General features: G+C 36.8%; 2 protein-coding genes across 2 annotated transcripts; one reads left to right on the plus strand and one right to left on the minus strand.

The window, feature by feature from the left end:
• Positions 1-3,722: 3,722 nt before the first annotated feature.
• On the minus strand, positions 3,723-8,494 carry LOC100891071. Its single transcript, XM_003729724.3, has 4 exons — positions 8,311-8,494; positions 6,508-7,256; positions 5,095-5,699; positions 3,723-4,276 (listed from the first exon to the last, which is right to left on the minus strand). Exons 2-4 carry the CDS (start codon positions 7,232-7,234, stop codon positions 4,052-4,054), a joined length of 1,557 nt encoding a protein of 518 aa, XP_003729772.2. The 5' UTR covers positions 7,235-7,256; positions 8,311-8,494; the 3' UTR covers positions 3,723-4,051.
• A 125-nt stretch (positions 8,495-8,619) lies between these two features.
• LOC579986 (60S ribosome subunit biogenesis protein NIP7 homolog) lies at positions 8,620-13,822 on the plus strand. The gene is made up of 5 exons (XM_030979156.1): positions 8,620-8,731; positions 10,532-10,618; positions 11,286-11,424; positions 12,319-12,459; positions 13,465-13,822. Exons 1-5 carry the CDS (start codon positions 8,676-8,678, stop codon positions 13,582-13,584), a joined length of 543 nt encoding a protein of 180 aa, XP_030835016.1. The 5' UTR covers positions 8,620-8,675; the 3' UTR covers positions 13,585-13,822.
• Positions 13,823-14,235: the final 413 nt, after the last annotated feature.

The following is a 14,235-nucleotide window of genomic DNA, read 5'->3' on the forward strand; positions in this document are numbered from 1 at the left end:
ATACCAGCGAACAGTTCTGGTAACAGAACGATTTTAGATTTGAGAATGTTGATTTACATTATGGTATTTTACCGTTGTATAATTTTTGTCTTTTTTGAAGAAAATACTTCTTTTAAATGTTTTGATATATATATTTCAATATGCTAAGATCTGCCTAGTTATTTTTTTTGTTAATGCGCTGTATATAACAGATATGTCATCTATGCAATCACGTGATATGTGGTTGCAAATGTACTTTTATAATATTTTTTTATTGTCAATATCAGGACTACCGGTACTGGATTACAGCAATATGAATTATTATGCAAATTGAAAGTACTATTTAAAAATATGTAGATAGAATTATGCAGTATCATTCCAAATTTGTATGGGTTTCATGTTTTAAACAAAATGGAGATCCATGATTTGAAATATTTTGATCAATATTAGACAAAATTTAAGATTAGTCTATAATGGTGATTTTTTATTTCTTTAAATTTTACTGTGATGAACCTGAAAAGTTACTAACAATTACTAGGTCATGGCCTTAAAAATAATGAGTGGAACACCACAAATGTGTTACACTAAGAACTTCCATTTAAGTACATGTAACATCTTATGACACCCAGTTTGCACTTATAGCAGTTTGACAACTTTATAGGTTGCCAGATGCTTGCCCAACATAGCAGCGGTCAGTAGACCCTATATATGCAATTTGCAATTAAACAATTTATGAACAGGAGCAGTATTCTGAAAACTATGCCTTTGTAAAAAGATTTTTAGGTATTCTGAAACTGTGTAGATGTATGCAGAGGATTAAAGTTCCAGACATGTTATCTGGAGCTGCATTTCCAAAAGAGCATTTTTTAATATAAATTTTTAATACAAAATAGTCCTCAGAATACTGCTCTAGTTAAACAAGATTCCTCTTTATTGGGCTTCTGCCTTCATGTATAATTGTTAAAACTGTTTATTGTTATTCCTCTACTTAATCTCTTGGAATATATCGATTGATTATTATATTTTTTCATGATGCCAAAGAAGTTATATTTTTGCAAACAGTAATACATAAATTACAATTACATCAGTTGTAACTTGCTTGTCATTTGTATAATTAAAGCCTATATGTTGGATACTTATAAAGGAGAGAGGTTAATAGATTTGGGGGGTGTATCACAAAGATTCTAAGTTGGACTTAACAATTATGGAAAGCCATTAGCATCCTTGAACGTATTTGGTAAAAGTTATTTTAAAAGGCATAAAATGTTGATTCAGATCATTCATATTTTCTATCATATTGGGAGATTTAATGTTCTTGATGTGGAATTTATGACAAGTCTAAAGCACTTGAATTTTCGCTTATGAATATATTTCATTTTAAGGCTACAAATGGCTCTCCATAACATTTAAGTCCAACTTATAGAGTTGAGTTCGACTTTGTGAAACATCCCCCTGGAGAGAAAAGGGATAACAATAAATGGGTAGGTACATGTAGATAGGTTGGTAGGTAGAGAGGGACGGGGAGAGAGAGGGGGTAGAGGGAGAGAGAAAAGAGGGGTGAACTTCAAGCTTTCAGAAGAAAAAAAAATAAAACATCACAATGAGTCACTAATAAAATACACAAATAGTTATATTTTAATATTGATAAACTTACATTTATTTATACCGGTACAAGTATTTATTATATTTATTTACCGTATACATGTATTTATTATATTTATTTATACAAGTATTTATTATATATATTTGAACTCACATGATTCACTTAATTTGAAAGAACTGTTTAATGGATGACATTATTTCAAAAAAAGAATTTGGTCCAAAAAGTTGACCTAGAATATATTCATATAAAATTATTATATATCTTAATCCTTTATGTCCCAACTCTCCACTCTGCCATTCAATAGGAAGAAAAAGAAATGAAAGATATGGACGGACAATGGTAAATAAGCCATTTTTCATATATTCTTGATGAATTCTTAATCCACTTTGGTCGATTATTGGAACATAATAGACTGCCACAGGTTGAAAAAAGGCCCTGATAAAAAAATGGACGGATGATGGCCAGTTGATCATATGTCGAAATTCATCACACATATAAAACATTATTGGAAAGACTGACTGGTAATGAAATATTCACACAGATATAACATGATCACAAATTTGGTTGCAAAATGTGTACTCTGCAAAAAAATTGGAAAAAATAAGTATTTGGTCACCACATGCTAACATATCAAACAGCATCACAAATACATCTTTAAAACATTTTAAAAACATCTTTACATGTAGGCTCTATTCTTAATTACTATAAAAACCAAAACACATAATTTTAAAAGCCTTTTCATTAATATTAATATATAAGGTTTTTACTTTCAACATGATGAGACAATCACAACATTCCTTTTAAGTTCTAGCTTATTAGCAATTAACACAAAACAATTGGCACTGGTATAGATAAATCAAAGCATCACACTTCTTATTGCAAATTCCATATCAATATCTCTCTTTAATATGGACACTAAACCAACAGTCTCCATGTTTTGATCTTATCAATTCCTAATTGTATTTCATATTAACTAAATGGGTTCACCTTCTGCAAACATATACTGTATATTACATTCCATGATTGCAAAATTAGTACTTTTACCTCAAAAAATATATTAAATGGCAGAAATACCTAATCATATTTTCCCACAATTTCAAAACCTGACGATTAAATTCTCCTTTCTGATTTCATGAGGGCTTGAACATGATGGAAAACATCTCTTTTTGAACTAACACACTTATACATGCATGGTAACAATTATTGTTATTTTGAATGACTACCAAAAAAAAAATGAACAAAAGCAATAATAAATATAAAAGCACATAACAAATATTCCTTGAAATGTGTTATTATATAATTTCTTGTTTTCAACCCACTGTAATAAACATAAACCACTCATATTAAACTTTCTGAACTCATCAAAGTTTTGCATTGCTAAGATTTAGTCTTGTTACTACAAGCCCAGCATGCCAAGATATGCAACTACATGTTAATAATTTTGTGGATGTGTCGATCATCAAATTCATTTGTAATATATGTGAATGTTTCTACCTCTAGATCCAACAGGGTTGATGCCCCTCATCCCAATATGATAAAATACTAAGGTATAGATTTTGTCTATTTTGAATCTTCCTTCAAATATTTTTACTTCCAAAGATTTAAGATATCATAAAGGAGGTATTTTAATTTTTGTTAAGGTTGTTAACACCCCCCCCCCCCCCCAAAAAAATAAAATAAAATAAAATAAATAAATAAATAAAATAAAAGGGAGTAGACATAATTAAAACAACGCTTTCCTGCTTTTGATGAGACACATTCAAAGCCGCTATAAAACTGTAACATAAAACAATGCAGCAACATTTTAATAGCACATACGGTATATATGCCAATCAAGTCAGCATTGGCAGGGGACCAATTGGGTGTTTGAGCGATGATAATATTAAAAATGTAACATTTTTGTAGCACACATATCCACCATGCAAGGTGTTCAAGGCGCTACAATATTACCCCTGCTCCGCTAGACTACCTATTTCGGTACTCACAGCATTCTAGGAATTCCTTCCTACCGGTACCCATAGCTTGCAAAGGCTTTGCGATCAGACATAACTCTGTGGCAGTTTACAAGGAACACAACTGACTACAGTTTTGCATTTCACTCATAGTTATTAGTCATACACAAAGCTTTTATACTTTTTTGTAAAATATTACCTTTCGATTAAACCAACTTTACAAGTAATTCAACCTGCACTGAAAAGTTATTTTTATTGCCCTGATATATTCTCACTCTCAAACCATGCAAAAATAATGTATCACAACTGATTTTGGAATATATATATTTGATATGAATTTGTTCTAAGCTTACAGCTTTTTTTTCTTCCAACTTCACAATTTTTCCCCAACCATGATATTTCCTTTACAATGAGTTTCAATCACGATATTTTCGGTCAACCCTGTCGTTGAACTACCAAAGTACAGGAGGCCTATACTTCTTTACCGTAACAACATTTTTCCATGAATCTCTTGAGACTATTTGTTCATGGCTTCACAGAACTTCTGGAAATGGCTGTTCTCAAGTTCTGTCATGACTTTGTTGAGAGCGTAGATCTCTTGCCTCTGTCTCTGCCTCATCATACCGACATTGTTGCGGGCCGACTGCTTCTCCTGCCGCGCCTTGTCCTCGCGGATCTTCTGGCTCTTTTTCTTCTCCTCTGCACCGATCACGTTTAACCTGTCTTTCAGTGCTCTCTGGCTCTGTACGTAAAAGAAAATTGTCCTCATTAATTCCATGACATAAGTTGTTCACTTGCTATTTGTATGTTACATGAAATTAGGAACTGGTATTATGTATTACACTGCTGGATTTCTATTTTTCTAGTTACATGCATTTGAGTATAAGTTGTGCAATTAATCATCATGATTATATTCAAATGTAGCCAATGCAATCATTAAAAAAATATTTAATTGCTCTTCCCCCTTCCAACACAGAATTTCAGGAAACCTCTAGACCACATGCCAGGAAAATTAAACCACCACCCTAAAAAAAAGAAGAAAAAAAAAGAAAAACTACATCATGACATCTACCCAACAAAAAATCCCCCTAATAAAGACAATTATACCCTGACTGTTATTCAACTCTCCCCTACCATAGTACCCCTAAAGCTTGTCTTCTGAGTGTGAGTAAATTTATTAAAAACTAAAAAAATACAAATAAGTGGTATAGGATATGTCAGGGTGGGGGAAGGGGGGAGGGGGGGGTATACATGTATTGTCCCTGGCAGTAGTTATCCTAGATGTAGTCGTCCTTGGGGAGTTAGCTGGGCCGTAATTGTCCTAGAGAGCAACATCCCAATGCCTACATGTAGTTGTCTTTGGGGTAGTAGTTCTTTAAAGGAGTATGTTTATTTTTCCTCCTCTTTATTTTTTAAAATATTATTTTCAGAGTATTATCTTTATCCCCCCTCTTGTTTTGATCTTGTTTAAGTATACCTTAGATGTATGCTTTCAACATTCTAAATAAAACTAAATACAATGGCACACATTAATTTAGCAGAGGTCAGAATCATACTCACTCTTAGATCGGTTAATGATGCTATATATTCAAACTTCTCAAGCTGTTGGGGGGTGGGGGAAGTGGGCGGGGCACAGGGCACACCTTTCCCACCATCCTTCAGCATACTAGACTGTTTCTCTGACAAAAACACTTTCTTCATCGAACGTTCCGATTCACTCGACCTGAATTTATTGCTCAGCCTCACATGAATATGGTTTCCACTTCCATAAACCGATGCTGCATGTTCTAAAACTTGTCTGGGTGTTGGCATACTATCGGAAGCCTCTGATCTGCTCTGTTTTGTGATTGCACGGGGTGTTGTTGCGTTGCTTCTCTTCTCCAAAGCAACTGTCGTCAAAGATACTTGAGAGGACGTCCCACTGGATGAGTCTTTCACTTTAGATTTTCTGGAAGTAAAACCCTTATTGAACTTGGTACTGAACGTTTCCACCTTTTTTCTTTCCCAGCGACTGTTGAGGGTCATGGTTGAAGCAAGACTGAAATCTCCTAAGGAATTGTGGTCTTTCGTCGGAGCGGGCGAGTGTTTCTTTTTCGAGGGAGTTTTTCCCCCTCGCCTTCTTGATCTGCTTCTGTAGAATTTCTTGGTCTTTGATTTGGAAGTACCTGGAATGGGGAGTAAATATTAATAAGGTTCATGATAATTTTCAAACTTAATTGTGAGGACTTTCTTTTCAAAATCATTAGTACATAGTAATAATTCATGCATCAAGGATCCCGGTAATGACTCAATGGAAAGATAAAGTTTCAGAAAGACCCTTGATTAGGAAGGCAGGAGGTTCCAAACTTCTTGAAGAATATAGCTATATCTGAATGGCTGGGGAAAAAACAAAAAACTTGTCATTGTAATTGATGCAAATAAGATCGGTCATGTATGCTAAAATTATCTTCCATAAAATACTAAATTTAAAGTAACCCTGTAGACGATCATCGGATCAGACGCCGATACCGATCCGATCAGGGGTGATCGGAGAATAATTTCAGATTGCCGATCAATTAAAATGATCGGGGAAAAAAAAGGCACTAAATATCAACAAACATGGTCTACAACAACTCCAAATGACAAAATAATCCCAGCTATGAATTTGTTTGAGCATTTGATATAGCCAAAAACTTGAAAAATTTTGTCATTAAAAAAAAAAAAAAAAAAAAAATCGGCCTGTCGATCTTCAGATCCGATACCGATCAAAGGTGCAAGGGTGTCGCTCCGATCTTCCGATCCGATCAGAGCCCCAACTTACAGGGTTGATTTAAAGACTGCAAAATAAATGTATCAGGGCAAATTATGGTAGCAAATTAAAGCAGCATGACTTGATCTTAAAGAAAAACATTACAACCGAAAAAAGAAACAATTCTATGTTCGATCAATTTCAGTGGAATTGGAAAAACTTTCACTACAGAAAACTTTGCTCACCTTTTTCACTATGTACAGCAGAATCTGTGTTGTTGATGTGTGGATACTGGGTAAGATCATCATCATCTTGTGACTCCCAAGACGAATTCAAAACATTGTTCACTTGAATCACGTCATCCTGGCAAGAATGGGACTGATTATTATGGTTTTCTTGATTAAGTAAAGCAGTGATGGCCTTAGCCTCTTTTGATTTCAGATTGTTGATCCTCAGCTTGGCGCTGACGGCGAGACGTTGCAGGGCTCGGAAGTTTGGGAAGATGCTCGGCGGGTTGGATTTCTCAAGGTGAGCATCCACATCATCAACAATTCCGTCCTTCCCGCTTGTGGCGTCGATAGTAGTGATGAAGCTTGACTGGGAGTTGGTCGTACTGCAAAGCTGCACTGGACTGCTTATCCTAGGAAGGGTCAAGCCCTCCCTGCTGTCTGATGCCCAGGTGGTGTCTTCGACTGGAGGATAAGGCACAAGGAGCGATGACGACAGACTGCTCGCTGCATGTAGACTCTCCTGGCTGTGAAGCTTGAAGTGGGTGTTATTAATTGGAAGGCTATTTGCTGGGAGCTGAGAGCGACCAATGGCACTTCCCCGTCGGGATGGCATGCCATTGCTGCTGGCGGGTGGACGGCACACAGACACTGCCATGACTGGGGCAATGACATTGACACCCAAGCTCCTAGACCCCGAGAGCCCGGCCAGGTTTGTGTTCCCTTGGACGAGAGTTGCTGACATTATTGTGCTTGTTCCGTCATTTCTACATAAGAAACAAAAAAGATACATTGTATATGGTCTACGGGTAGAGGGTTTTATTTAGTTTAAAAGCCATCTAGAAATTAGTAGCCTTAATAAACATACATACATGTAGCAGTTTGGAGGCTCTATTAATAATAGTAGTAAAATGTCTAGCCTATAGATATTACAGGGGATTGTGCGTCCGGAAGCTACAAAACAAAAATAAAGCCACCACCTTTGCCTTTATTCATCAAATAGCACTAACCATCATAAATATTTGTCTTTCATAATTAATTGTCAAACAAAAATGATATTAATAAGTCTTAAAAGATTTATAAAATGTTGCGTGTAAACTTCTAAAAAGTATTCATCTAAAATCAATTGTCAGGACAACCTGTCCGCCTTTGTCAAGTTTGTGTCAGGATGCACAACGTCTAGATATAGACCCTAGGCCTATATTATAGAGTCTAGACTTCGTCAGTAAATATTCATAAATGAATGATACACGCCAATAAAAACTAAAAATAGTAAAACAACAACAAGTCTCTCGTAAATATTCATGATTGATAGACTACACGCCAGCTAAAACAACAACAACTAGACTCTATGATTATATGAACTAGCTCGATCTCTCTTCGTCTAAGTCTCACTCTCACTGAGTCTCGCTCTCAGCTCCCAGCAACTAGGCGTTGTGGCGTGCGCCTGTAATCCAGCTAAAAAGTGGAAGTTACAAACTGATTCAGCCGAGGACGCAGGTTCGAAACTGAGTCACGTCTTTCGGATGTTGACGTTTAAAGGTCGGTCCCAGACGTAAATAATCATATCTGATTGATACACGTCTGTAAAAACCCAATACACACACACACACACATCTCACTGACTCTGACTCTACTGAAACTGAGACTGAGCGTCAAATTGAGATTCAGTCTCACTTCTCAAGACAATTAGCCTAGATCTAAGTCGACTGTTAAGTCCGACTCTGAGTCAGTCGATCTGACTCGATCTAGATCAGTAACTGTTAGATCTACACTGACGTCTGAATTAAGTTAAAAAGACACCTTTTAACCATAACTTACCACTGTAAATATGCGATGTTGCTGTGCCGCTTAACCTTCTTAAGAGGATCATGTTTGAAACGTCAACTTTTTGGTATTTCCAGGACATTTTCTCTCCATTTTGTTGCCTGATCATGATCTTGTAGCCAGGCCAGGCTGGCTGGCATGGCATGTATACACGGCAATGCTAGGCATTATGCATGCTCTCTTTACTTCCGGAAACAAGCAAACGTCGCACGGCAACGAGCTGGACCCGGAAATCGATGGGCACAAATGTCAAAGGTCTTCTTACCTACATCATTATCATACATGTGCGATAGTACAGTGTGCAGTGCTGTGCAAAATTTGACGACAAACAGCGTAATTTGTTCTCATATTCTGCCATCATGCGTCCTTTAACGGAAGAGGAGACCAGGACGTTGTTTGAAAAACTGTCAAAATAGTAAGTTGTGTATTGTTTTTCTTAGAGTAAAGTGTGGGAATGCCTCAAGTTAACGATTGTGATCAAAGATTTTAATAGGATCAGTCCCATTCGTTCAATTTGTTGTCACGTTTTGTTGTTGTTGAAGAATTTTTTTTTTTTTTTTTTTTAAAGAAGACGACGATGGCGACGACGAAGAAAAAGAAGAAGACAACGAAGAAAAAGAAGAAGGAGGAGAAGAAGAAGAGGAGGAGGAGGAGGAGGAGGAGGAGGAGGAGGAGGAGAAGAAGAAGAAGAAGAAGAAGAAGAAGAAGAAGAAGAAGAAGAAGAAGAAGAAGAAGAGAAGAAGAAGTTAGAAGAAGAAGAAGAAGAAGAAGAAGAAGAAGAAGAAGAAGAAGAAGAAGAAGAATACTCAAGGAGGAGGACTGGAGGAGCAGAAGGAGAGGAAGAAAAAGAAGAAGAAGGTGAAGAAAGAAGAATAAAGAGAAGAAAAAGGAAAAGGAGAAGAAGAAGGATGATGATGAGGAGGAAAGGGGAACGATGACTCAAGAAGAATAAGGAGAAGAATAAGGAGAGGGGAAGGGTGACTCAAGGAGGAGGAGCAGAAGGTGAAGAAGAAAGAGAAGAAGAAGAAGAAGGAGGGGGAAGGATGACTCAAGGAGGAGGACTGGAGGAGCAGAAGGAAAAGAAGAAGGTGAAGAAAGAAGAAGACAACGAAGAAAAAGAAGGAGGAGAAGAAGAAGAGGAGGACAAGAAGAAGAAGAAGAAGAAGAAGAAGAAGAAGAAGAAGAAGAAGAAGTCAAGAAGAGGGGAAGGATGACTTGAGTCGGGGAGGAGGAGCAGTAGAAGAAGAAGAAGAAGAAGAAGAAGAAGAAGAAGAAGAAGAAGAAGAAGAAGTCAAGAAGAGGGGAAGGATGACTTGAGTCGAGGAGGAGGAGCAGTAGAAGAAGAAGAAGAAGTCAAGAAGAGGGGAAGGATGACTCAAGTCGAGGAGGAGGAGCAGAAGAAGAAGAAGGAGGGGGAAGGATGACTCAAGGAGGAGGACTGGAGGAGCAGAAGGAGAAGAAGAAGAAAAAGAAGAAAAAGAAGAAGAATAAGGAGAAGAAAAAGGAAAAGGAGAAGAAGAAGGAGGAGGAGGAAAGGGGAAGGATGACTCAAGGAGGAGGAGCAGAAGGAGAAGAAGAAGAAGAAGGTGAAGAAGGTGAAGAAGGTGAAGAAGAAAGAAAAGAAAAATAAGGAGAAGCAGAAGAAAAAGAAGAAGGAGAAGAAGGAGGGAAGGAGGAAGAGGAGGAGGAGGAAGAAGAAAGGAAGATTGCCACCATTTATCGCTGCAACAAATCCAACAAACCCCTCCCTATTCATTATTGTAAATACATTACCATGCTGCTGCAAGATAAGAAAAATTAAAAGATACAAACATTCTCAGAATACCAATCATCTTGTCATTGATATAGACTAAATATGCACAAGTTCAGCGCACAAAAGTTAGAGTGCAGGCAAAGAGATGACAGAAAGATACAATGAAACTAGTTAAGAAAAAAGTTACAATTTTCAGAATACCATCTCTTTATGTTCACAGCAAAGATTCAACAATTATTTATAGAGATACATGTATAATGAGTTTCAGAATGCTTCCCCAAAGCTCTGCATTTTGGTAGTGGAGCTCTGAGTCGACACTCAGTGACAATAAACACCACATTATCATTACCCAGTTAAGTTGACCAGTCGAGTCAAAAGAAAACTCAAGGAAAACAAAAGACACAAGATCAAACCATGAATTCCGTTTACTAATGTTCCTGCAACTATTTTTTGTTTCCACAGCATTGGTGAAAATATCAAGCTTTTAATTGACAGGGCAGATGGAATGTACTGCTTCAGATATCACAGAGATAGGGTGTTTTATGTCAGGTATGTATAATAGATATCTTGTGTAAGAAGTTTCATGACTTTGAAATTAATAATATTAGTCTATTAGAGGAGAGGCAAAATGACAGCTCACATGTTGTTTTGCCTTGCCTCTTAGACTACTATTATTTAATTCAAAGCCATGAAAGGGCACTTAATATCAATTACGATCAATAGCAACTCCAAATGACAAAATAATCCCAGCTATGCATGTTTTTTTAGTATTTGATAGCTCATAACTTGAAAATTATCAGCCTTTTTTGTTCTTCCAATCATTTTCCGATCATTTTTATTGATCAGCGATCAGAAATTACAATCCAAATGCACCCGATCCGATTATCAATTACAGGGTTAGTATAGTGTAAGCTCTGTTTAATATTGATGGGGTAGGGGGGGAGGGGGGTCAGTGCTAACACACATTTGTATTCAGAAAATTAGTGAAAGTAATTATAGTTAAGATCGTTAACAAGTGCATCGCATTTTCATTTCATTTAGGCTAGGTGGTGGCTCAGGGAGGGCAGTATCATTTTGAGAAAATGTTACTTGTTAGCAATGAATGAATCATAGTTTGGGATCTATTATTTAACTTTTACCCTTGTCTCTGTTTTTGAAAAGAGAAAGGAAGACAGACCCCTGTGCTTAGTAATTGATATGAATTGTTGTTTTGCAGTGAGGAAATCATGAAGCGAGCTGCTAGTGTTGTCAGGGATAACCTCATCAGCTTTGGGACGTGCTTTGGCAAATTCTCCAAGACCAAGAAATTTAGGCTTCACATCACAGCACTGGATTATTTAGCACCATATGCCAAGGTGAGTTTCTATCTAGATTTATGGGTTTTTTTTTTTAGTTGTACAAATTAAAGTGAAAACGCTAGATTAAGAAAGAAAGGAATAGTCTTGAGGGATATGCAATAATTGCAATTGCAGAAAAAAGATGGCATGAAAGATACCAGTAACAAAGGTAATTAAGAGATCATGCCAAAATTGAATTCATAGGATCAAATAACAACTGAAGTGTCAAAGATAATGATGGGTGGTATTCTCGAAAGCGGACTAACTTTACGCCATGGTTTAATCCACTAAGTATGGAATGCCAAGTGTCTATATGAATATGTTTTTGAATAATTTAATCTGTCACTAAATTAAAATAAAATGTAATAACATAGTTAATAAGCAACAATATAACTATGATATAATTATGTTATCAAGGTAATTTAGGGGCTTATCAAATTATTCAAAAATATATTCCTATAGACATTTGGTATTCCATACTTATTGGATTAAACCATGGCGTAAAGTTAGTCCGCTTTCGAGAATACCACCCAATGTTTTTTTTTTGTTGTTGAATTTTCAGACCACATGCTGCTGGGTTCTTATCCATGCATGTGTTTAAACCTCTTTAAATACTCTTTTTGTTATACATGGAAATTTGTTGGAACGTTCTTGATATGTCAAAATGCTTTTAAAATTGGGCAGAAGAGAAGTCCAAAAAGATATACAGTCTTTGATTATATCTTATTATTTTTGCCTATTTAAAGCCAATAAGGACTTTCATGTTTGAATTTGAATTATGCCTGTCTCAGAAATATAGTATTAAAAGGCAATTAACCCCCCCCCCCCCCCCACCCCCCCCCCCCCCCAAAAAAAAAAAAAATGACCTTGGTACTATTATAAAGTTGTGTTTGGTATGCTTTCCCTTTTCAGTGCAAGGTTTGGGTGAAACCAGGAGCAGAGCAATCGTTTCTCTATGGCAACCATGTTCTGAAATCAGGTCTTGGCAGGATTACAGAGAACACTGACAAGTACCAGGGTGTTGTCATCTACTCCATGAGTGACGCTCCTCTGGTGAGTCTCGTCTGTAGAAATATGTGCAGGATTATACATATACCTTAAAGGCATTGTTTAACAATGTTAAATCTGAGATGCACAGCCCTACGTGTTATCAGTGTCTGTGATATGGTGTAATATTGAAGCCCTAAAAAATTGCGCTTCAAAATGATCACAAAGTGCTTCAAAAAAGTAAAAAACTTTGAGTGAGCGGTTTTCCCATACTCGTTTTCCCCAATAGACTGTAGTGTTATGAAAACCGTTAGGAAAATGCAAAATTTTATTTTGAAATATCTTGATAATCAGGCAGGCGATTGGCTTGTAACAGTCATAGGGTTCTTGACTGACTTAAAAGTAAATAATTATCATTGCATCATCAGCTAGATCCAGGATTTTGTTTCAGAACTGAGACAAAGTTACCCAATCCCTTTGATTAAGCCTGTCTAATATGTCAGTGCTAGTTATGTTACAGGGATGGTTTTACTGACATTGCATGTTTTAAGGCTTTCTGACTTAGAACAGTTGTTATTTTCACATCCATTAGGTACTCACTACCCTTACATATATATCTGGCTTTTAATACAGTATTGCACTGTAAAATGTATCAAACAGCAGATAGGAAAATAATTGTACAATTCAGATTATGGACTGGAAATGAAAAATAATGTTTACTTGATGTGGTAGGAAACAAAGAATGATGTATGCCTACGTTGAGATATATTATTTGAAGGATGATGGTGGTTTAGGAAGAAGAGTAAACCGAAAAAAATGAGTAGAAAACAGAATCAAATATATACATGTAGAAAACCAACTGAGAAAGTGTGAGATGGGAGGGGGGGCAAAGAAGGGAGAGGGGGAGAAAACAAATTGAAGAGATGTGAGGAAAGAAGAGAGATCAGGAGAGAGAGACAGAGACAGACAGACAGACAGACAGAGAAGACAAGGAAAGAAGGAGTAGAAACAAATTTTTCCAATATTCTCTTTTCTCATTTCTCATTGCTTTTCTGTTTCCATTTCATGTAGGGCTTTGGTGTTGCAGCGAAATCAACTCAGGAATGCAGACACACGGATCCCATGTCCATCATAGTCTTCCATCAAGCTGATATAGGGGAATACCTCAGGAACGAGGACACACTCTTGTAGGGACAGCCCCTCCACGGACCATGGGCACTTTTTGAACTATAGACGCTTCATGGACAGACCATGTGAAGGAGAACTAAAAGACTATTTATATGATACATGTACCGTTTTTACAGGAAAGATCTTCCTGGTATTGTATGGCACAATGCTTGTACATACAAGCATGCCATTTACATGTACATGTAGGGAGTGATAGAGTACCCACGCAGTTTGCAAATTATCCTATAGCCTCAGGGCAGAAGTTCTGAGCATGCACCCGTTGGCCTTACATCATCAACTTTCCCATTTTAACAGTGGATTGTAGACCATTCGTCATAGAGGATGAGCCCGTTTGCTGAGACAAGATGTGTCGATGAAGGACCTCCATGTATTCACCTAAGATGCAATTATCCTGTTCTTACCAAGATTATAACCCTCCATCAGTTTCATATCAAAAGGAATTTCCCCATTTCCACGACTTTAAAACTCATACATGCATGACTTATGTACATTGCTTTTTAACCTAATATTACTGGGTTTAAAGCCTATCTGCACTAGTTTGGCCAGGAGGGATTAGACCTCCCTGCATGGTCGATAGCAGGTGGTTATCTCATCAAGTCAGCTCTCAATTAACACAACACAAATGGGACCATGGGGGATCGACGTATACTGCTT

Source organism: Strongylocentrotus purpuratus, unplaced genomic scaffold, assembly GCF_000002235.5.
Source record: "Strongylocentrotus purpuratus isolate Spur 01 unplaced genomic scaffold, Spur_5.0 spur5_contig_816, whole genome shotgun sequence".
NCBI classification, from domain to species: domain Eukaryota; kingdom Metazoa; phylum Echinodermata; class Echinoidea; order Camarodonta; family Strongylocentrotidae; genus Strongylocentrotus; species Strongylocentrotus purpuratus.